This window comes from Scyliorhinus torazame, chromosome 7, assembly GCF_047496885.1.
Source record: "Scyliorhinus torazame isolate Kashiwa2021f chromosome 7, sScyTor2.1, whole genome shotgun sequence".
NCBI classification, from domain to species: Eukaryota; Metazoa; Chordata; class Chondrichthyes; order Carcharhiniformes; family Scyliorhinidae; genus Scyliorhinus; species Scyliorhinus torazame.
Genome location: NC_092713.1, coordinates 271,656,731 through 271,681,997, shown reverse-complemented (window position 1 = coordinate 271,681,997; position 25,267 = coordinate 271,656,731). Strand labels below are relative to the sequence as shown.

At 45.4% G+C, this 25,267-nt stretch overlaps 1 protein-coding gene across 3 annotated transcripts in view; it reads left to right on the top strand.

The window, feature by feature from the left end:
* Window positions 1–24,837, top strand: part of fnip1 (folliculin interacting protein 1) — a 195,368-nt gene extending 170,531 nt beyond the window's left edge. For all 3 annotated transcript variants that reach the window (XM_072512468.1, XM_072512466.1, XM_072512467.1), the window contains 4 exons: window positions 13,321–13,489; window positions 16,489–16,689; window positions 18,953–19,068; window positions 22,176–24,837. In XM_072512468.1, coding sequence (XP_072368569.1) covers window positions 13,321–13,489; window positions 16,489–16,689; window positions 18,953–19,068; window positions 22,176–22,254 — 565 coding nt within the window. In that variant the 3' untranslated portion in view covers window positions 22,255–24,837. The remainder of the gene's footprint in view (window positions 1–13,320; window positions 13,490–16,488; window positions 16,690–18,952; window positions 19,069–22,175) is intronic.
* Window positions 24,838–25,267: the final 430 nt, after the last annotated feature.

Here is a 25,267-nt window from a genome sequence, read left to right as displayed (position 1 = left end):
GGTTTCCTCAGGCTGGAGAAAATAAAGTTCACCTTAAGAGGGTCTGTGGAGCGAAGATGGCAGCCGTTTATCGACTTCTTCGAAAATAGTTAAGATGTCAGCAGTGTATTATTCTTGCTGTTTTCTGTCCTTTAACCAATTGTCAATCTATATTACTATATTCCACCAAATCCCATTGCTCTATTTTTGGACCTTATAAAAAAGCCTGCTGAAAATCCAAATACACCACACCAGTTAGTGCTCCCTTATCGTTTCTGATAGTTGCATCCTCAAAAGATTCGCAACACGTCTGTCGAGTCGAACGTAATTTCCTTTTCGTAAATCCTTGTTGACTACCCAATCCTACTATTATTTTCTAAGTGCCTAGTTATCACATCTTTTATCGTGATTTGTAGGATTTTCCCTTCTACTGTTCTCGGGCGAACATGACTGGAGCTTCCTCTTTTCTTAAATAGTGATGTTGTATTTGCTGCCTTCCAGTCACCAGGAACCATTCCAGAACAGATAGAACTTTGGAAAATAACCACCAATTCAACCCAACAGTCAAATTTTTCAACACTCTGGGATGTGGATCATCAGGCCCAGGGGATTTACCAACTTTAAGTCCAAATAATTTCTCCAGTTTAATTACTCTAAGTGGAGTATTTAGTACTCTAAATACTAGCATTTAGTAGAAATACTAATTTCTTTCGGGTTCTCATTCTCATGTGTAATAAGTCCACGGAGGCACAAGTCCCGTCACCAGAACACCCAACAGCTGAACAACCATGACCATTCAGTTTGCTGTCTACATCGGGAGTGCAGAGGATTTGGCACTCCCTGTTATATACACAGAAAGGGGTTCCCTGATTGGGCCACTAATCAGGGAACTTGTATTCTAATTGGCCAATCTCAAAGGCCTGGCCTACGTTATTACACATGAGTCTTGGTATTTCAAGGAGGATGTTTTTTAATAAATATTTTTATTCTCCTTTTTCACATTTTCACCAAAATGTACAATAACAGATAATCAACAATAACAACAAATACAATGGCAACCCCCCACCCTCAAACAGCTCCCAACATTTTGAACACAAAACATCAATGAAAAAGAATCATCAATAACTTATACATTCACAACCACCCCCCCTAATGTTCGATGTCATTCAATTCATGAAAATGCATGATGAACAAGGCCCATGAGTTGTAAAACCCTTCCATCCTCCCCATCAACTCGAACTTTACTTTCTTGAGCGCTAAGAACTCCAGCAGATCGCCCGCCACACCGAGGAACAGCCGACCTCCACCCCAACAGAATCTGCCTTCGGGCGATTAGCGAGGTGAAGGCTAAGACATCTGTCTCCGCACCCGCTTCCAAACCGGGCTGATCCGACACCCCGAATATGGCTTCTGGGGGATCCGGTTCAAGTCTGATATGCATCACCTTTGAGATTACCCGAACGACCTCCATCCAATACCCCTCCAGTTTTGGACAGGACCAAAACATATGAACGTGATCAGTGGGCATCCCCACACCGTTCACAAACATCCTCCACCCCCTCAAAAAGTCGGCTCATCCTCGCCCTTGTGAGGTGCGCCCTATACACCACCTTCAACTGTATTAGCCCCAACCTCGCACACAAAGTTGACACATTCATCCTACGGAGAACCTCACACCATGACCCGTCCTCAATAAGCTCCCCCAACTCCGCCTTAATCCTCTCTAGCGATACCTTATCTTACCCCAGAATCACCCCATAAATCGCCACCCCCTTCTCCATTCCCCTTGTCGTCAATATCTCTTCCAATAGTGTGGGTGGCAGTGTCATCGGAAAGCTCTGTACCTCCTTCCTGCCACAATTATATACCTAAACATCTCCCCCTGCCACAACCCATATTTCTCCCCCAGCTCCTCCAACTTCACAAACCGGCCTCCCAGAAACAAATCCTTTAATACTCTAACTCCCCTCTCTGAAAATTCCCATCTCACTTTCCTGGCTCAAATCTATGATTCCCTCGAATCGGCATTTCCATTGACCCCGCCCACACTCTCGAATCAGCATTTCCCTTGACCCTGCCCACATTCAAGGAGGTTTTTAATATCTTCCTCAGTGAAGACGACAAAGTATTTGTTCAATTTCTCTACGTGTGGATTGAATTTTACTTTTTCTTAACTATAGAAGTTTTTACAGTCCAGTTTTATGCAGCTCATCATTATCATTTTTATTTTACCTTTAGTTATCAGTTTCTTGATCCTCCATTGCGGAGTTCTAAAATGATCCCAAACCTCATGCTATTATTTTGGGCAAACTTTATAAGCCTCTTCCTTTTTTTAAATTTAGAGAACCCAATTAGTTTTTTCCAATTAAGGGGCAATTTAGCATGGGCAATCCACCTACACTGCACATCTTTGGATAGTGGGGGTGAGACCCACACAGACACGGGGAGAATGTGCAAACACCACACGGTCAGTGACCATAAGCCTCTTCCTTTTTTTAAAAATATATTCTATTGAAAATTTTTTTCCCTGAGCAACATTTTTCCCGCTTACAAAACAAGCGAAACGATAACAGTAACAAAACAGAAATTTTAAAACTTTTTAACAATAATAATAATAGTAATAATATACAAGTAACAAAACCTCGTACTCTATTGACCTACACTCAACTGCCTCCCCTCCTCCCCCCCCGCCCCCCGCCCCCCCCCCCCTCCCCCCTGGGTTGCTGCTGCTGGTCATCCGTCTTCCCTCTAACGTTCCCCTAGGTAGTCGAGAAATGGCTGCCACCGCCTGGTGAACCCTTGAGCCGATCCTCTCAGGGCAAACTTTATCTGCTCCAGTTTAATGAACCCCGCCATATCGTTTACCCAGGCCTCCAGTCCGGGGGGTTTCGCCTCCTTCCACATGAGTAGGATCCTACGCCAGGCTACGAGGGACGCAAAGGCCACGATATCGGCCTCTTTCGCCTCCTGCACTCCCGGCTCTTCCGCAACTCCAAATAGAGCTAACCCCCAGCCTGGTTTGACCCGGGCCTTCACCACCTGCGAAATCACTCCCGTCACTCCCTTCCAATACCCTTCCAGTGCCGGGCACGCCCAAAACATATGTGCATGGTTTGCCGGGCTCCCGCCACACCTCCCACATTTGTCCTCCACTCCAAAGAACCTGCTCAATCTTGCCCCCATTATGTGTGCTCTATGTAGCACCTTAAATTGAATCAGGCTAAGCCTGGCGCATGAGGAAGATGAATTTACCCTGCTTAGGGCATCAGCCCACATACCCTCCTCTATCTCCTCCCCTAATTCTTCTTCCCACTTTCTTTTTAGTTCGCCCACCGACTCCTCCCCCTCTTCCCTCATCTCTCTATAAATCTCTGACACCTTGCCCTCTCCGACCCACACCCCTGAAAGCACCCTGTCCTGTATCCCCTGTGTCGGGAGCCGTGGAAATTCCCTCACCTGTTGTCTAGTAAACGCCCTCACCTGCATATATCTCAAGAAATTCCCCCGGGGTAACTTATACTTTTCCTCCAGTGCTCCCAAGCTCGCAAAAGTCCCATCTATGAATAAATCTCCCACCTTCCTAATTCCCAACTGGTACCAGCTTTGAAATCCTCCATCCATTCTTCCTGGGGCGAACCTATGGTTGTTCCTGATGGGGGACCCCACCAGGGCTCCCCGCACCCCTCTCTGTCGCCTCCACTGTCCCCATATGTTCAGTGTTGCCGCCACCACCGGGTTCGTGGTGTACTTTTTCGGTGAGAACGGTAGCGGCGCCGTCACCAGCGCCTCTAGACTCGTCCCTTTACAGGACCTTCTCTCCAGCCTTTTCCACGCCGCTCCCTCACCCTCCATCATCCATCTACGTATCATTGCCACATTGGCGGCCCAATAATAATCTCCCAAGTTCGGTAGTGCCAGTCCTCCTCTGTCCCTAATGCGCTGAAGGAACCCCCTCCTTACTCTCGGAACTTTCCCTGCCCACACAAAGCTCATAATGCTCCTATCTATTTTATTAAAAAAGGTCCTGGTGATTAAAATAGGGAGACATTGAAATACAAATAAGAACCTCGGGAGGACCATCATCTTAATTGCTTGCACCCTGCCCGCCAGCGATAAAGGCTGCATGTCCCACCTCTTAAAGTCCTCCTCCATTTGTTCTACCAGCCGTGTCAGATTAAGTCTGTGCAAGGTTCCCCAGCTCCTCGCGATCTGAATCCCCAAGTATCGGAAGTTTCTTTCCACTTTCCTTAGCGGTAAGCCTTCTATCTCTCTACTCTGGTCCCCTGGATGTATCGCATATAATTCACTCTTCCCCATGTTTAACCTATACCCCGAAAATTCCCCGAACCTCCTCAAGATTCGCATAACCTCTATCATCCCCCCCGCTGGGTCCGACACGTATAGCAATGGGTCATCCGCGTATAACGAAACTCGGTGTTCTTCTCCCCCTCTAGTCACCCCTCTCCATTTCCTGGAGTCTCTCAGCGCCATGGCCAGAGGTTCAATTGCCAGCGCAAACAACAATGGAGACAGCGGGCATCCCTGTCTTGTTCCCCTATATAATTGGAAATACTCCGATCTATGTCGACCTGTAACTACGCTTGCCGTCGGTGCCCCATAAAGTAGTCTAACCCAGCGAATAAATCCGTTCCCAAACCCACACCTCCTTAACACGTCCCATAAATACTCCCACTCCACCCTATCAAATGCCTTCTCTGCGTCCATTGCCGCCACTATCTCTGCCTCCCCCTCCACTGAGGGCATCATTATCACCCCTAATAGCCGTCGCACGTTAACATTCAATTGTCTCCCTTTTACGAACCCTGTCTGGTCTTCGTGCACCACCCCTGGGACACAGTCCTCTATCCTCGATGCCAGCACCTTTGCTAGCAGTTTGGCGTCCACGTTCAATAGTGAGATCGGTCTATAGGACCAACACTGCATCGGATCTTTGTCCCTCTTCAAAATTAGCGATATCGTCGCCTCCGACATTGTCGGGGGTAGTGTCTCCCCTTCCCTGGCCTCATTGAACGTCCTCGCCAACAACGGGGCCAACAAGTCCACATATTTTCTGTAGAATTCCACCGGGAACCCGTCTGGCCCCGGGGCCTACCCTGCTTGCATGCTTCCCAGTCCCTTAATAACCTCGTCCACCTCAATCGGCGCCCCCAGGCCTGCCACCGCCTGCTCCTCCACTTTCGGGAACCTCAACTGGTCCAGGAACTGCCGCATCCCCTCCTCTCCCTCTGGGGGCTGAGACCTATACAGTTCTTCATAAAAGGTCTTAAACACCTCATTTATCTTTCCTGCCCTTCGCACGGTGTCTCCCCTTTCATCCCTAATTCCTCCTATCTCCCTCGCTGCTGCCCTCTTTCGCAGTTGGTGCGCCAACAGGCGACTAGCCTTTTCCCCATATTCATACCTCCTCCCCTGTGCCTTCCTCCACAGTACCTCCGCCTTTCTGGTGGTCAGAAGGTCAAACTCGCTCTGGAGTCGTCTCCTCTCCCTGTACAGCTCCTCCTCCGGGGTCTCTGCAAATTCCCTGTCCACCCTTAAAATCTCCCCCAGTAATCTATCCCTTCCCTTGGCCTCTGTTTTCCTTTTGTGGGCCCCAATAGAAATCAGCTCTCCTCTGACCACCGCTTTTAGTGCTTCCCAGACCACTCCCACAGGGATCTCGCCGTCGTCATTGACCTCCAGGTATCTCTCGCTACACCCCCTCACTCTTGCACACACTCCCTCATCCGCCATCAGTCCCACATCTAATCGCCAGAGTGTTCTCTGCTCCCTGTCCTCTCCTACTTCCAGGTCCACCCAATGTGGGGCATGATCCGAAACTGCTATGGCTGAGTATTCAGCTTCTTCCACCCTAGAGATCAACGACCTTCCTAGAACAAAAAAATCTATCCGGGAGTACACTTTATGGACGTGGGAGAAGAAGGAATACTCCCTAGCCCCGGGCCTAAGAAATCGCCATGGATCCACTCCCCCCATTTGGTCCAAAAACCCCTTAAGTACCTTGGCCGCTGCCGGCCTTCTTCCAGTCCTTGAGCTGGATCTATCTAGCCCCGGGTCCAGCACCGTATTGAAGTCCCCTCCTAAAATCAAATTTCCTGCCTCCAGGTCCGGAATACGCCCCAGCATCCGTCTCATGAACCCCGCATCGTCCCAATTTGGGGCATACGCATTAACCAACACGACCTCCATTCCCTCCAGCCTACTACTCACCATTACATATCTACCTCCACTATCTGCTACGATGTTCTTTGCTTCAAATGCTACCCGTTTCCCCACCAAAATGGCCACCCCTCTGTTCTTTGCGTCCAGCCCTGAGTGGAACACCTGTCCCACCCATCCTTTCCTTAGCCTAACTTGGTCCGCCACCTTTAGGTGCGTCTCTTGGAGCATAACCACGTCTGCCCTTAGTCCTTTCAAATGCGCGAGCGCTCGGGCCCTTTTTATCGGCCCATTCAGGCCTCTCACGTTCCACGTGATCAGCCTCACTGGGGGGCTACCTGCCCCCCTCCCGTGTCGACTAGCCATTACCTTCTCTCGGCCAGTCCCATATCCCGCCTCCGCGCTCCCGCTCGCTCCCGCTCGCTCCCCCAGCGTCGCATTCCGCCCCCGACCACCTTCTCTTTAGCCATTTCCTTTTGGATTTCCGCAGCAGCAACCCAGTTGTTCCCCCCCCCCGCTAGATCCCTATCTAGCTTGATTGGTCCCCCCATATCACATCCGTAAGTCAGCTGACTTCAACTGACCCCGGCTACTCGTGCTCGCTCCTCGGCCCCCCCAGTGTGAGGGAACTCCCATCCGCCTTGCGCCTGTTTTCCCGCCTTATTCTTTCTGGCGCGGGAACATCCCTTTACCTGTCCCTCTTATGGCGCAGCTCCCTTTCCCCTCCCCCTCTCCTTCCCCATTCTCTGACTATGTCCCGCCTCTCCCCCCTCACCGGCGCCCACATTTCCCCAGTGTCCCCCCCTTCCCTGTTTACTTCTCGCTTAACTTTCACCATCCCATTAACAAAAACAATAATAACAACAATAACAGTTCCCTGCAGCATCAGTCCCTCAGTTCCGGTCCAGTTTCTCTTCATTGATGAAGGACCATGCTTCCTCCGCCGTCTCGAAATAATAGTGTCTCTCCTGATGCGTGACCCATAGTCTTGCCGGCTGCAGCATCCCAAACTTCACCTTCCTTTTGTGCAAAACCTCTTTGGCTCGGTTGAAGCTCGCCCTCCTTCTCGCCACCTCCGCACTCCAACCCTGGTGGATCCTTACCACCGCATTCTCCCATCTGCTACTCCGCACCTTTTTGGCCCATCTCAGGACCTCTTCTCTGTCCTTAAGGCGGTAGAATCGCACGATTATCGCCCTCGGTGGTTCTCCCGCTTTTGGTCTTCTCGCCGGGATCCGATTTGCCCACTCCACCTCCATGGGGCCCGCAGGGGCCTCAGCACCCATCAGTGAGCTCAGCATCTTAGTTGCGTACGCTCCACAGTCCACTCCTTCCGCACCCTCCGGGAGACCTAGTATCCTAAGGTTCTTCCTTCGCGCTCCATTTTCAAGGGCCTCAATCCTGTCAGCACACTTTTTATGAAGTGCCTCGTGCATCTTGAGTCTTGACCGCCAGGCCCAGGACCTCGTCCTCAATACCTGACACCTTCTGCTCCACCACGCGAAGTTCCGTCTCCTGGGTCTTTAAAGTCTCCTTAAGCCCCTCAATTGCCTGTAACAACGGGGTCATTACCTCCTTCTTCAGCAGGTCCACGCACCGTCTCACCACCTCGTCCTGCTCAGGCCCCCATGTCACCTGTGGTTTCTCCGCCGCCATTTTGTTTCACTCCCTCTCTCTCTCTCTCTCTCTCTGATCTTCTGGCTGCAGATTCTTCGGGCTGCAGCCGCCGCCGCCGGTTTTTCCCTCCGTCTTTCGGGGGGGACTCCCTTCCCTCGCGCCTCGCACCGGGTTTTACGGCTGTCCAAGTCCCCGTTGGTGCTCTTAAAAGAGCCCGAAGTTCCGTCGGAGCTGGAGCCGCCGAAACGTGCGGCTAGCTCATCCCTGCCGCAACCGGAAGTCCATAAGCCTCTTCCTTTGATCGAATTTTAATATTAGCAATGATTGGATCACTTTTCCAATTGGGTATTTGTGCCTCAAAGGAATGGATATTAAACCACATTATAAATTGTTTAAATGCTACCATTGTGTGTCTACTGTCATACCTTTTAATGTGGTTTCCCAATCTCCCACAGTTAACTTGCCCCTCATACCTTCGTAGTATCCTTTGTTTAGATTTAAGACCCTAGTTTTGGATTGAACTACATCACTACAAACTTAATGTAAGTTCTGTCATAGGGCAGCACAGTGGTTAGCACTGCTGCCCCACAGCTCCAGGGACCTGGGTTCAATTCCAGCCTCGGAAGTTTCTGTGTGGAGTTTGCACTTTCTCCTTGTGACTGCGTGGGTTTCCTCCCACAGTCCAAAAATGTGCAGGTTAGGTGGATTGGCCATGATTTTTTTTAAATTGCCCCATAGTGTCCAAAAGGTTAAGTGGGGTTACTGGGTTGCGGGGGTAGGGTTGAGGCGTGGGCTTAGGAAGGGTGATCTTTCCAAGAGCTGGTGCAGGCTCGATGGGCTGAATATAAATTCATATGATTCTATAATATTGTGGCCACATTTCTGTAAAGGTTCATTTATAACATGATTTATTGCATGATACTAAATCTAAAATAGCCCATTCCTAGTTGATTCCTCAATATACTGTTCTAGAAAACTGTCTTGCACACATTCTAGGAATTTGTCCTCCACAGCATTAGTATTAATTTGGTTTATCCAATCTACATATAGATTAAATTTTAATTTTTCTTATGGGATGATGCTAGCTGGGTCAGCATTTATTGCCCATCCATAAATGTTGAATATCCTTGAATATTCAAGGTCACCTTCAGTCACTCCTCCGTAATTGCAATCAGATTATACCCATGCCTTGTTGCGAATGTTGCATGCATTCACATCGATTGCTTTGATTTTGCTTTTTTAACTTTTTTCTGTCTTTTGACCCTCTAGCTTTGAGGAGAGATTGAATAAACTCTGTTTGTTCTCACTGGAACGACGGAGGTTGAGGGCGACCTGATAAGAAAAGAAGTCTACAAAATTATGAGGGGCATAAACAGAGTGGATAGTCAGAGGCTTTTTCCCAGCGTAGAGGGGTCAATTACTAGGGGGCATAGGTTTAAGGTGCGAGGGCCAAGGTTTAGAGGAGATGTACGAGGCAAGTTTTTTTACACACAAGGTAGTGGGTGCCTGGAACTTGCTGCCGGAGGAGGTGGTGGAAGCAGGGACGATAGTGAGGTTTAAGGGACATCTTCACAAATAGATGAATTGGGTGGGAATAGAGGGATACGGACCCCGAAAGTGCAGAAGATTTTACTTTAGACAGGCAGCATGGTCGGCACAGGCTTGGAGGGCCAAAGGGCCTGTTCCTGTGCTGTACTTTTCTTTGTTGATGCTGACCTTTGTTGCTGCCGCCTTCTGATTTTTCCTACCTGAATTCCCTTGCAGGTTCCCATTCTCCTGCCAAGCTAATTTATACCCTCCCCAGCAGCACCAGCAAATCTGCCTATCAGCACACTGGTTCTGAACCTGCTGAATTCATCTCCTTGTGCAGGTCCCTTGTGCTACCCCAGGACCGGCCCCAACACCCAGAAATCTAAAGCCGTCCCTCCTACACCATCTCTCCAGCCCATGCAGCACGGTAACACAGTGGGGAGCACTGTTGCTTCACCGCTCCAGGATCCCAGGTTCGATTCACTGTCAGCGCGGAGTCTGCATGTTCTCCCTGTGTCTGAGTGGGTTTCTTCCGGGTGCTCCGGTTTCTTCCCACAGTCCAAAGATGTGCAGGTTAGGTGACTGGCAGGCTAAATTGCCCCTTAGTGTCCAAAGAAAGGTTAGGTGAGGTTACGGGGATAGGTTGGAGGTGTGTACTTAAGTAGGGTGCTCTTGCCACGGGCCAGTACAGATTCGATGGGCCGAATGGCCTCCTTCTTGGCTGTAAAATCTTTGATTCTATATGTGTTCATTTGCTCTAGCTTCCTATTTCTGTACTTGTGGCCCTGGGAGTAAACCTGTGATTACTGCCCATGAAGTCCAGTTTTTTTAATCTCTTTCCTAGCACTGTCAAATCTGTTTTCAGAACCTCATCCCTTTTTCTCCCTGTGTCGTTAGTACCAATGTGGACCATGAACTTTGGCTGTTGACCATTCTCCATTAGGGTGTCCTGCAGCTACATGATGCTTGCCACCCTGGAGTCAGGTCACAGTATCAGAAATGCCTGCCTATTCCCCAAACTATTGACTCTTCCATTTTTCTTCTTCACCTCCTGTGCAACTGAACCAGCCTTGGTGTGACAGACTTTTCTCTGGCTGCATTCCTCTTAAAAAAAAAAAACATTGCCCTCATCAGTATCCAAAATGGAAAACGGGCTAATGAGCAAGATAGACTTGGAACTCCGACAATACTACCCTGGTCCTCCGAGACCATCTGGCGGTTATCTATTGCCTCTTTACTTTTATTCTCTTGATCTGCAGTGCGACTGCCTCCCTGAGTGTGCTATCCACCTAGTTCTGAGTCTTGTGGCTATGTCATTGATTTCAGGCAACATTCAAATTGATCAGCAAGTTCGAAGATGACCCAAAAATTGGTGCTGTGGTAAATAGCGAGGAGGAAAGCCTTGGATTACTGGCCGATAGAGACGGGCTGATCAGATGGGCAGAACAGTGGCAAATGGAATTTAACCCTGAAAAGTGTGAGATGATGCATTTGGGGACGATAAACAAGGAAAGGGAATACACTAGGAAGTCCAGAGAACTAGAGGGACATTGGGGTGCATGTCCATAGGTCCCTGAAAGCTGAACAGGTAGATATGGTGGTTAAAAAGGCATATGGGTTACTTAGCCAAGGCGTAGAATACAAGAGCAGGGAGGTTATGATGGAGCTACATAAAACGCCCATTAAGCCACAGCTAGAGTACGGTGTGCAATTCTGGTAGCCGCACTATAGGAAGCATGTGATTGCACTAGAAAGGGAACAGAGGAGATTAATCAGGATGTTGCCTGGGCTAGAGTGTTTCAGCTATGAAGGGAGGCTGGTTAGGCTGGTGTTGTTTTCCTCACAGCAGAGAAGGCTGAAGAGGGGAAATTTGATTGAGGTGTACAAAATTATGAAGGACATAGTCAGGGTAGATAAGAAACTTTTCCCCTCAGTAGCACAGTGTTTATCACTGTTGCTTCACCGCTCCAGGGACCGGGTTTGATTCCCGGGTTTGGGTCACTCTGCAGAGTCTGCACGTTCTCCCCGTGTCTGCGTGGGTTTCCCCCGGGTGCTCTGGTTTCCTCCCATTAGTCCCAAAAGACGTTGGATGAATTGGACATTCTGAATTCTCCCTCAGTGTACCCGAACAGATACACTGTGCTGGAGTGTGACAACTAGGGGATTTTCACAGTAACTTCATTGCAGCATTAATGTTAGCCTACTTGTGACACTAATAAAGATTATTATTATTAAAGAGGGGTTAATATCCAGGGGGCATAGGTTTAAGATAATGGGTAGGAGTTTTAGAGGTGATCTGAGGAAAACCTTTTCCACCCAGAGGTTGGTGGGAATCTGGAAGTCACTGCCTGAAAGGATGTTTGAGGCGGGAACCATTGCAATATTTAAGAAGCATTTTGATGAGCACTTGAAACACCATAGCACACAAGGCTACGGACCAAGTGCTGGACCATGGCATTAGAATAGAGAGGTGCTTGATGGCCAGCACAGACATGATGGGCCGAAGAGCCTCTTTCTGTGCTGCATGACTCTGATTATGAATTCCGAAACCTGGAGCTTAAGTTTCTACAGCTAATGATACCTCTGTGACATCTAGGCCATGGGAAGCATACACATTCTCCCCACATAACACAAGGTGTGCATTCCATGCAGCTGAGCTGCCCTGCTATGTCTCAACTTTACAGACAATTTATTATGCACTGACGACTAAAAAGTAGAATTGCTCATCAGCTGCTCATCAATCAGCCACTTCCCCTGTGCTGACACTTTTTATTGCTGATTTCATTATTCAGACTCTGTCTGCCTCTCCCAGCTTTTACTCCGCCACTCTCCAAAGTGAAGTCTCTTTCCGCTGATTTTTATGCCTTACCCAGCTCTCATTTCTCCCTGCTGCCCTCCAAGATGCGATAAATAGGAAATACTCACCAGTCAACCACCTACCTGCTTCCATGTGATGTCACACCTTGTTTCTGTTTTCTTTTGGAACATAGGATCTGACTGGCTCCTGGTTACAAGGCAGTCCCGCTGCTCTCACTGCTTCCTGAAGTCTATTTAGTGGTTGTAGTGTGTTAGAATTCTAACAGGTGGTGACAAGAGTGTTGCCAATGATTTACATATCATCTCTTAATTAGATTGTGTGCCAAACATGGAGATTATACAAAGAGAGAAACTTAATTTGGGGTAGATGAATGTCAGTTAATCAACTGTGGAATTATCCCCTCACCTTGATTTGGTTGAGTGACTTTGTCTGGTCTTGTTTCAAAGTTATCTTGCATCAGTTATGGGGAGACTCCATTATTTTACTTACACTTCAGAAGGGGGTGGCACAATAACATAATGGTTAGCACTGTTGCTTCACAGCTCTAGGGTCCCAGGTTCGATTCCCAGCTGGGTCACTGTCTGTGCAGAGTCCGCACGTTCTCTCTGTGTCTGCGTGGGTTTCTTCTGGGTGCTCCGGATTCCTCCCACAAGCTGCACATCTTTTGACTAGGTGGATTGGCCACGCTAAATTGCCCTTAGTGTCCAAAAAGGTTAGGTGGGATTGCTGGGTTACAGGGATAGGGTGGAGGTGTGGGGTGCTCTTTCCAAGGGCCGGTGTGGACTCGATGGGCTGAGTAGCCTCCTTCTACACTGTTAATTCTATGATTCTATGAGAAGTCAGTTATGTGGGGATGCCCAAATAATATGTATAGATACTTGCTGGGAGTGACAACAAACTCCCCTTGTCGAGATGGGATTGGGCTTTTCCAATGATTAATTGCCAAAGAAGGTAACCAATGTAAAAATCGTAGAGTTGACCTGGTTGCAAATTTATATAACCCCAAGTTGAAATTAGTACTTTTGTTCCTTGCTCAATTGGAAATAAAGATCTTTAGCTGCTCTTTCCAGCCAGTGAGAACTTGATTCTTTCAACTTTGGTCTTGACCAGTCAAAAAGAATCCAACAAATAAAAGCTTTGGAAAGCTGCAGCTTTTTTGATGGAACTTAATATAACGTCACTCTCTTCCTCTCTTATAGGTCAAATGTAGTTGAAATAAGCTGCAATAAACCCAGTGTGGCAAATTTTGGAAGGTCCCTTTTTGGTGGTTATTGCCCTTATTATGTATCTGACTTTGTTCTGCATGGAACAGGCAGTGACGAGAAGCTGAAGCAGTGCTTGGCATCAGATTTAACGCATGCTGTACAAGTAGGTCGCTCGTTTTATAATTTGCCTAGGTTCATTTCCTGAAATGCCTTTCAATTCAACTATTTTGCAGAAGTTTGGTCACTAAGCTAACTGAAGCACATCGTGTAATTTACAATAATAAACCTGAATGACTGTTGGCAATTTCATGGGAGATGGAGTTGTTTGGGGATATTTCTCAACCCCAGCTTTTTTATTCTCCGTAACTAGAATCAAACCCTATTTTACTAAAGTGTTATGGATACCTCTTGTACATTATATTTGTCAAACACCTTGACACTGACAGCATATTGACTAAAAAACCTTTTGAAAAAAATTATTTATTGGAAAAATGAAGTGACTTGTTTGAAAAAAAAATATTACTTTGTTTAGGATTTTCTTTTAACCTTTTCATGCAATCTGCTCTATATGGTTGAGAGCAGATGACCTATTCCCAGCACTCAGCCATTGCAGGTTTGCTATACCCACTTTATGGTATTTATTATGGAAATACACGATGTTTGATATTTAATGCTCCAAATTAAAAGATGTATTAACTTAAGTCATGTTCTACTACATAGAGCAAGAGGGATGCAATATGATTATGGGGAGAAGGCGAGTCACATGCTGCAGGCTGCATCCAGGGAAATATTGAAGACACGGAGTGGGGCTGTGGTGTCAGAGCCAGGGAAGATAAATGAGGCATTTAGGGAGTACTACCAGGGACTTTGAGGCGGACCCGGGGGGAGAGGAGGGGGGACATGGGTGGTTTCTGGACAAGCTGGAATTTCCCCAGGTGGGGAAAGCAAAGAGGCAGGCGTTGGAGGAGCTGAGGGAGGTGCTGGAAAATATCAGGGGTATGAAGTCGGGGAAGGCCCCTGGGCCGGATGGGTACCTGGCAGAATTCAATAAGGAATTTGCGATGGACCTGGCACCACATCTGTTAGGGACGTTTAATGAAACACTGGAGAAGGGGGAGATGCAGAGACGATGACGCAGGCAGTAATCGCACTAATTCCAAAAAAGGGGAAGGACCCGGTGGAATGTGGGTCATATAGGCCCATATCACTATTGGAACACGGATGTGAAAGTATTGGCTAAGTTATTGGCGGGGAGGATGGAGAGTTGTGTCTAGGGGGTGGTGGCAGAAGATCAAACAGGCTTCGTGAAGGGCAGGCAGCTCGCGAGTAATATAAGACGGCTGTTGAATGTGGTGGTGAATCCATCGGGGGCTCTGGTACCGGAGGTGGTTATGTCCATGGACGCGGAGAAGGCATTTGATCGGATAGAGTGGTGGTAGATGTTTGAGATTTTGGAAATGTTTGGGTTTGGGCTGAGATTTGTGGCTGGATATGGTTGCTGTGTGTGGCACCAAGGGCGAGGGTGAGGACGAATGATATGAGCTCACAAAGCTTTGACTTACACAGGGATATGAGGAGGAGGTGCCCGCTGTCACTGCTGCTGTTTGTGCTGGCCATAGAGCCATTGGCGATGGTGGAGGAGGCTAGGGAGGATCTTAAGAGGTGGTAACACTGCACTTAACGCTGGCAGGGAGGGTTCAAGTGGTGAAATTGAACATTCTGCTGAGATTCGTGCTTATCTTTCAAGCTCTCCCAATCTTTATACCAAAGGCTTTTTTTCAGAAAGTGGACACAATCATTTCTGACTTTGTATAGGTGGGGAAGGTGCCAAGGGTGGGGAGGACCCTGCTACAGAGGCAGCAGGGGGGGTTGGCGTTGCCGAACTTGCTTCCTTATCATTGGGCGACAAATGTGGACAAGGTGCGGCGGTGGTGGAAAGGAGAATGGGTAGAGTGGGTTAGGATGGAGGAGGAAACTTGTAAGGGGTCTAGATTGAGGGCTATGGTGATGGCAGCGTTGCCAATGGCTCCAAGTAGGTATTCAAGGAGCCCGGTGGTGCAGTCCACAGTGAAGATATGGAATCAGTTGAGGAGGCATTTTCGGGTGGAAAGGATGTCGGTGCTAACGCCGCTGTGCAAGAATCATGGGTTTGAGCTGGGGGGTATGGATAGTGTATACAGGAGGTGGAGGGAAGTAGGGCTGGTCAAGGTGAGGGATCTGTAATTGGCGGAAGGGTTCGCCAGTCTGGAGGAGCTCAGGGAGAGGGTAGAGCTGCCGAGGGGGAGTGAGTTCAGGTATCTGCAGGCTAGGGATTTTGCATGAAAGGTCTGGAGGGGGTTCCCTAGGTTGCCAGGATACACCCTGCTGGAGCAACTGCTGATCTCGGATGTGGAAGGGGAGGGAAGAATTGGGGATATATAAAGTGGCTGGGGGAGCAGGGAGGTGAGCGGATGGGGAAGATTAAAGAGAAATGGAAAGCGGAGTTGGGTGGGTGGGGTAAGGCACTGCGTAGGGTGAACGGGACCTCCTCGTGTGGAGGATGAGCCTGATACAGTTTAAGGTAGTGCACAGGGTACATATGACTCAGACGAGAATGAGTGGTTTCTTTTAGGGGGTAGCAGATGAGTGTGAGAGGTGTGGACGGGGGCCAGCAAATCACGCACATATGTTTTGGGGTTGTGAAAAATTGGGAAGATTCTGGGCGGGAGTGTTCGCGGTCTTTGCCAGGCTAGTGGAGGAGGAGGTGAACCTGGACCCTTTGGTGGCGATATTTGGGGTCTCAGAGAAACCCAAGCTCGTGGAGAGGAGGAAGGCCGATGTCTTGGCCTTCGCCTCTCTGATTGCACGGCGGCAAATTTGTCGGCATCGCCACCGGGGGTCGCGGCTTAGTTGGGAGACCTGTACAACTTCCTGCGATTAAAGAAGATAAAGTATGAGTTCAGGGGCTCTCCAGGGGGGTTTGAGGAAAGGTGGGGGATGTTTGTGACCGTGTTTGAGTGGCTGTTTGTCGCGGTGAGGTGAAAAAGAGGAAAAATCTGTAGACTATAGCTGATTGTAGGGAAGCATGTTTCCCGCAGTGTTTGTTTGCTGTAACCTGTTCTGATACATGTTTGTAATAAAATACATTTCTTTTTAAACTTATGACATGTTCTTTCTGTTCAGCATCCAGTATTGGATGAACCAATAGCAGAAGCTGTCTGCATTATCGCGGACTTGGATAAGTGGACAGTGCAGGTTGCAAGTAGCCAGAGGCGCACCACAGACAGCAACAAACTTGGAAAAGAAGTACTTGTGTCCAGCTTAGTATCTAACTTGCTTCATTCCACTCTGCAGCTTTACAAGCTAAATCTCTCGCCAAACTTTGTGAGTATAATATTGATAAGACATGGGTGGATCCACTAACTGAAATTCTTCAGATACATTGTAACTGATAATTCCTGAAAATAACACTTGAGAACTAATGTAGTTGGAAATAGCTCTGCGAGCACCACTTTCCATTGTACATAACATGAGTGCATTTTGGAAATGTTTAGTTTTCGCATTCGGTTGTCATAATTTGCTCTCGAATATTCAAATGATGAATTTTTACCTACCTATAAACACCTCCAGGTCCAGTTTAATCCACTTTATAATGTCTTTGAGATTGACACTGCTGTACCATCATCAATATTGGTATTGATCTGGTTTATATATGCATTGCTTCACCCTTTGATCCCACAAATTCTGGATGGCCTCTTTTATCCCCATGACGACCATTTCGGGAAACAGTCGGTGATCCGTAAATTAAAGAACAACGACATGAAAACCTGCCAGGCGGCCTACCACCAAAAACAGATGCGAGCATCTCAAGTGATATTGTTTCTTGGTGATCATATCCTCCTGTTACTGTAGGATCATACTAGTGAACAGGAACAACCTCACAGTCCTTCCTCCTTCGCATTCTTTTGATATTAATTGTACATCTTTTGATATTAAATGTGCAAGTGAGAGCGAATGGAGTGTGTGTGTGTGTGTGTGTGAGAGAAATAATTCAGTGAATAAATGTGGCAAGTTATGGATGCTTGTGGGACAAATAAGGAACAGGAGTATCTATTCAAAGATACTGAAGGTCCAAGGTGCAAAGATATAAAGACACTTTAAGATTTTGAAAATAGGACCTTGGTGCACAAAAACGAGATGCTACAATTTAGATTTGTTCACAACAAAATCTAGGCTGCAGCTAGAGTTAAGTTTTGGCTGTCAGGTTGTTGAGAATACAGTTTGAATTAGTCAGAATTATAGCAGATATCAGATAATTATAGTTGTATGGGGAAATACGAATTATTGGGACTCTCCCCTGAGCGAGAGCATGTGTTTAAGAAGTATGCACGGTATGAATAGTAAAAGATTATTTTCTCTGATTCAGGTGTCAATAATGACAAGTCATTAATTAAAAATTGTTGCTGCAAGTGCAGAAGGAGATTGAGAAATGCCTTTATATAGAGAGTTTCATGGAATGCTTATAACGGAGTAGTTGAGATGAAGCTCTTGCATTTTTTTCAGGGGAAGTGTAGATAAGTATTTAAAGCTGACTAATTTACAGCACTACAGAGCGAGCAAGGTGGTGCGATTACTTTTGGGTTGCTTTCGCAAGGTGTTGAGCCAAATGCCTCCTAATACTGTAAATTTCAAGGGTTTAATTTGAAAAATAGCCCCACCAATGATCAGGACCTTTCCGAAGTGTGGAAACTTTATACAATAAAAATGGGGGCGATTGTGTGTGGAGAGAATTTGCGGAAAATGTTGCAGAGCGGTTCAGGCGAAGTTTAAAATGAGCAAGGATGAGTAGCATCTCAATAAGATAAAAGAAGAACCGAGAGGATTGTTATTAAAGTAAGTGTGGAGGTGCAGAAAGGTGGTAAACAACAGGGGTCCTCAGAGGAACAATTTGGAAGTGAAGGAATTGTTTATAAATAAAAAAGATCCTGGAAAATGTACGAGTAGGCCTAGACAGGACCTGTGGGTGAGTGGCATACCTCAACAAGGGTATTTGCAAATGTGGTGTAACAAATAGACAGATTGGAGCATCTATGGTGAATAGAAAATAGTTGTTGGTTGTAATTCAGAGTTAAAGCATCACTTATTAGGGTGAAGTTCTAGGTGTGGAAGAGGCCTGTTTGTAGAGAGGAAGCAATGTGCAAGATAATACGGAGTTGGAGGAACAGAACAACAACTCAGGAGTGAGGAGGTTTGAGAAATGACTCTAGAATTCCATTTACTCCTCACTGCCTTTCTTACAGCACAGCATGAATTGTACCAGTAAACCTTTTACCTCCACTGTGGTCCCCGAGTAAGATGAACTTTAAATACTGCTTGACAGCACGAAGAACTGAATTGAGCATGTTGAAGCTTGTTTTGCATAGTCTCAATTGGTAGAAAATAATTTTGTTCCGTTACATCTGCTTTGGAATTGAATTTAGATAAAAAAGAGAGGCTGACCCCTCAGTTATTGTATATTTCAGTATGGCAGAAGATGGAATAACAATTTACCTTCACAATTATTGGTTCAGATGATGAAATTACCTTTGATTGTTTCTTACACACAATATATTGAACTGATTTTTTTTTTTTAATTTCTTTCATTTAGTGTATAATGCATCTTGAAGATCGACTGCAGGAGTTGTATTTCAAAAGCAAGATGTTGTCAGAATATCTTAAGGGCCAAATGAGAGTACATGTCAAGGAATTGGGCATGGTATTGGGGTAAGGAGTTTCGATCTGTGTTCTGTTAAAATCAATCCATGAATAACACAGCCAAATGTGTAATATTGTGGTGTGCAGTTTGTTGAAGTGCTGCTTTAGAGCTTTGAAATATGGCTTCACACCGACAAACAGATACCCAGTTCCTAATTCTAGATCTGCTGCCATTGGGAACAGAAAGGTGGTGTCATCACTCCAGCTCACATTTATACTTGCCTCATGATGAAAGCAAAGGCCAAAGAGCAGGTCATCGCCCTGACCAACTCAAAATCATTTCCCCCTTGTTTTATTTTTCTTTTGCCCTGCAAACATTGATTCATGCTGGGGTCTGAGAACATGGTGCCGTGTATTTCTGGTACCTTAAGTCAACCTAGCCCATCACACTCCAACCCGATTCTTACCTGTATGTCTGTGTTCACAAAGGCACTTTCCAGCAGTTAATGTTAATGTAAAGATTGCATCCCTATTGCTGCCTGGCAAAGGCTGAATTCTAGACCCCTTCTGGAGGAATAACCCTTAAGAGTACCACACCATACAGTGCTTTGAATGATATTGTTTCACCTTCTCTGCAGTTATCACGATTCAGCCAGCTCTCTGGGATGTTCTTGCTTTATATTCTTAAAAGTATTTCCAAGTTTATTTTGCAAGCTTACAAAAATACTTGGAAACTTTTCTTTCTCTTGTATTTTCTCGTTTCCCTCTACAAAAGGTACAATTCTTTGGCACTGATTGCCCAACAGTAAATTGCTAAAATTATGACTTTGTTTTTGAGTCTTGACCTGGCTCTTCAAGTCCATTCAGTTACAGGTAGCTACAGTCTCAACAGTTGTGTATTTTATGGATTTTGTGATCTGCGACTATATATTGTCCATCTTTAATTGCCTGATGTGGAGATGCCGGCGTTGAACTGGGGTGAGCACAGAAAGAAGTCTTACAACACCAGGTTAAAGTCCAACAGGTTTGTTTCGAATCACTAGCTTTCGGAGCACTGCTCTTTCCTCAGGTGAATGAAGTCTTTACAGGTCCAGAGGGAGCAACTAGAGAGAGGGATAATCACAGGCTAAAGAGGTGTTAATTGTCTCCAGCCAGGACAGTTGGTAGGATTTCGCAAGCCCAGGCCAGATGGTGGGGGGGGTGAATGTAATGTGACATTAATCAAAGGTCCCACTTGAGGCCGTATTCATGTGTGCAGAACTTGGCTATAAGTTTCCACTCGGCGATTCTGCGGTGTCGCACGTCCTGAAGGCCGTCTTGGAGAACACTTACCCGAGATCAGAGGCTGAATGCCCTTGACTGCTGAAATGTTCCCCGACTGGAAGGGAACATTCCTGCCTGGCGATTGTCGCTTCTCCAGCTTCCACCCTAAACACATTAAAGAAGCCATCCCCTATGGACAAGCCCTCCGTATACACAGGATCTACTCAGACGACGAGGAGCATTACAGACATCGACTGACGCTGAAAGATGCCCTCGTATGAACGGGATATGGAGCTCGACTCATCGATCAACAGTTCCAATGCGCCACAGCAAAAAACCACACCGACCTCCTCAGAAGACAAACACGGGACACAATCGACAGAGTACCCTTTGTCATCCAGTACTTCCCCGGAGCGGAGAAACTACTACATCTTCTTCGCAGCCTTCAACACGTCATCGATAAAGACAAACATCTTTCCAAGGCCATCCCCATTCCCCCACTACTTGCCTTCAAACAACCGCACAACCTCAAACAAAGCATTGTTTGCAGCCAACTACCCAGCCTTCAGAACAGTGACCACGACACCACACACCCCTGCCATGGCAATCTCTGCAAGACGTGCCAGATCATCGACATGGGTACCACCATTACACGCGAGATCACCACCCACCAGGTATGTGGTACATACTTGTGCGACTCGGCCAACGTTGTCTACCTCATATGCTGCAGGAAAGGATGTCCCGAAGCGTTGTATATTAGCGAGACCATGCAGACACTGCGACAACGGATGAACGAACATCACGTGACAATCGCCAGGCAGGAATGTTCCCTTCCAGTCGGGGAGCACTTCAGCAGTCAAGGGCATTCAGCCTCTGACCTTCGGGTAAGCGTTCTCCAAGGCGGCCTTTAGGACGCGCGACAACAGAGAATCGTCAAGCAGAAACTTATAGTCAATTTCCGCACACGAGTACGGCCTCAACCGGGACCTTGGATTCATGTCACATTACATTCAACCCCCATCATCTGGCCTGGGCTTGCGAAATCCTACCAACTGTCCTTGGCTTGAGACAATTCACACCTCTTTAACCTGTGATTATCCCTCACTCCAGTCGCTCCGTCTGGACCTGTAAAGACTTAATTGCCTGCAAAGACTTGCATTCAAAGTGTAGTCTTGCATCTTTCACTTTGTCTATATATATATATATATATATATATATATATGTTTCTGGAACCCACCTCTTCATTCACCTGAGGAAGGAGCAGTGCTCCAAAAGCTAGTGATTCAAAACAAACCTGTGGACTATTACCTGGTGTTGTAAGACTTCTTACTTAATTGCCTGAACATTCTAAGTCTACCCTGTGGTGTGTTGAACCCGACCGTGGTGGCAGGTTCACATCCTTGTAGATATCAGTGTGTTAGCTTATGTCATTATCCAGAAGCTTTTACAGTCATTCTCTGGTGTTAATTGATAAATTGATCAGATGTATTGATAGCAGGCAGAAGTTGTGGCTGACTTTTGTGTTCTCCCTAGTCCAAGATGCTGAGATTAATTTAAAGATGTTCTTTTCACTGTCATGGCTGAAATCAGCCTGACTCAGCACAGATTGGAACTTGAGCATGGGATCTTACTGTACACACTGAATTGAGTGATGTCTAGAGCAGGACGTTATTCAAAAACTGATTTCTATAAAACATTGGGTAGACCCAACTTTTTATTATGAACACCAGCATATTCTGTAAGAAATAACTTAACTGCTGTCAGTTGTTACAGATTTTCTTTGAAAAGAAATGTGCCTATCAGTAAAAATGTTACTAGCAGACAGTAGATAGGTGATGGTGTGCTGATGCCATGTGTGCTTTGCTTTACAGAACTCTAATTTGAAACTACTGCTTCTGTTTCTCCTACTTTAGGATTGAATCCAGTGACCTGCCCTTGCTGGCAGCTATAGCAAGCACTCATTCACCGTATGTGGCCCAGATACTGCTTTGAATTGCTCAATTGCCAAGTCATGTAAACAATTGCAAGGGAAATTACTGCAGAGACTGGAAGACAGCACCAAATTCTCTACATTCTCCAAGTTTTGTCATTCTTGTCTTGAGTAACAAAGCATCTGTGTTTTAGCTGCATGGAAATGCTATACACAAAATCACGATGGCGGGGTGCAGGGTGGAAAAAGAGGCTCTGTTTCAGAGCGAAACAGTCACCTTTCTCAACACTCTTTTATACTGTCTGCAGTCAAACCAACAAAGGAGAATTTTGGATTAGGAGACCAAAAGGGAAAGTGAAATATTCTTTTTCAGAGTATGAGTGTTTGAATAGCCACAATTTGAAATCATGAGCACAAAACTGCTGTTTTGTCTTCTAATTAATCTAGAACCATGACCTTGCACATTTGGAAACTTTTTGACTTCAGGGAAGTCAGACTAACCTCTCCTGTTCTTACTGAACCTGAAAATATATTTACGTGTTTTTATTTTTTTGTACTCTTATGGACAGAGTATTTGGAAAGAAAATGTTTTGTACATTTACTTTTACAAAAGCCCTATTAAGAATAAACTTCAAAAATGTCTGTTTTAATGTTTTAGAAATACATTGATATAACTGACAGAGTTAAACAGTGCTAATCATTGCCTTTAAATTGGTCAAATCATTATCTATGATTGCTGTTGCTATCATTTGAGCATTGAAGCAATGGATATATGGGGATATAGCCGATAAAATCATATAGGAAAGCATCAGTCGCGGGTACAGTGCATTCATTTGTTTCTATCAGTAACAGTTCTTCAGTCAGCAGATCTGACCCCAATCTATCATTCAAAAAAAATGTTTTTAATAGGGATGGGAAATCAATTCAATACTGTACTACCTCAGTTAATGCTGTACCAAGGGTTTTATTCTGCTCCCAATTCTGTTTCTTAAATTCCAACTTGGCTTGGTTTTGTTTTTTACTCTTCTCCGATTTTATGCATGGCATTCAGCTGAAGGTGCTGAATGTAATAGTGTTCTTGGGCATTGGAGCGACACAATAATGAGTGAGCCTAATGACAGTGGAATCATTGGGGATGGTTGGGGTGGAAATTCTGCTTGTATGGTGAGAACAGGACATTGATATTTTAATACGTGATTCAGGCTGCGGATGGGTGAATATGTGCCTAGCAAAGGATATTATGATGAGACAACCTGATAGCTTTATTTTGTTGTCTGCATTTAGTACATAATCAATGATTATGTTTTTTTTTTGTTTTTTTTTACAGTTTTTTACTTTTTCAAATCCCCAGTTTGCCACTAGAGTTGAGGCCTCAATGGAATGTTGGGATATGATTTGGCAGGCTGCAATGGCTGCCTTGAATTCAGTCTTCCACCAATGCTACAAGTAAATCTTTTCAGGAGCAACGGTTGGAGTAAGAGGGAAATTCAGGCAAAGAACAAAGTAAATATAATCTAGTAAAATTAACCATCCGCCTCTGAAAACTAAAATCTGGTACAGATTGATGAAAAGTTTTTAATAAGGAATTTTATTTACGTTTACGCTAGTGGGCACACTGCATCCTCGTCTGGTCAGCTATGGATTAGTTTTGTTTTTCCTCCATCTCTCTGCAATGTTCATAGTAAATTGAGTATCCTAGCTACAGCCATTTGGAGAGCAGTAAAAGCATGATGTTTCTCGCAGTGTTGTCAGAAGCCTGATATTCAGTCACCCCTTTGCTGTCTTAGTCAAGGAATAATGTGTGGATTGGGGGAGAAGGTGGGAGGATGGAATAATGTGTAGAATGGGGGAGAAGGTGGGAGGATGGGAGAAAGTAACAGTTAAGAGTGAATTAAAAATTAGTGGCTTGGTTTCACAGGTACAATGTTGCTGAAGTACAGTAGTAATTATCTTTAATCTACTGCTTGGAGTTTATTCTGTTATGTATTCAAGCCAGCTGCAGTATGAATTGATTTTGGTGCTCATTACTTCAATCACAGCCTTAATCATAGGGAATATAAGATGAGAGGCATTGGCTAACATTAAACACTTGATTTGAATTTATTTTGGTTGAGGTAATGGGCAAGATGCAAGGTACAGTTTTTTTTTAAACTCAAATCTGAGCGTTTACTTTAATAAGGGATATTTGGATTTTTTGGGAGTGATGCTAATGATCTTTCTTGTCTTTTACTCTAGTCAAAGACAGTACTCTTGTATAAACACAAATTCTCTTGCACTTTTTCATTCAATGCATCATGGTTTTAAAGTCTTAAGGGAGATTTTGTGTAGCTTTTCAAAATAACTTTATTACAAGTTAATTTCTAAATAATTGCAACAATGAATGCTGAGTTTAAGAGCATTGTACACCGAAAGATATCATTGTATTTAATATGTTGTCAATTGTAATGTCTTTTACAGTATTTTTCTTAATTTATTTGACTCAAATGGAAGTTATTGGCTAAATAGTACAAGACCTCCAGACATTCTGTAAATACTTTCCCTCCGTGTGCACTATATAATATTTCCCATTTGTTACTTTTTGAGAATTTTTTTCTGCAATAAATGTGTAAAGAAAATAAACTGTCTCATCATTTGGCATAATATCAGTTAAATGGCGGAAGTTTATTTATCATATTAACCCAAATACAATTTTACAAAAGTTATTATTCATGGGAGAGACAGGTGGATATTGAACTTCTTCCAGAGTGAATGACCTAACTGTTGAAAATAATATTCCGTTCTCACCTTCCATGCCAGAGGCAGTGTTGAGCACTCCAATTTAACAATAGCATTTTCAAAGTTCATTTTTTTTCTGCATCCATGAAGTTCACTGAAATGTGGGAACTTGATTTGAATAAGGCAGAGTTTTTAATAAATTTTAGGAAACATCTATACAAATCATCAGGGCTTCATGGAATTTGGAACACTTGGCAGGAAAATGCATGCGATTGGAAGTGTAAGTTACTGGAGTGAAGCTCCAAGCTAATTTTAAAAGGGCACCCTCTTCTGGACGAAGGTATATTTCACTCCCTTGTA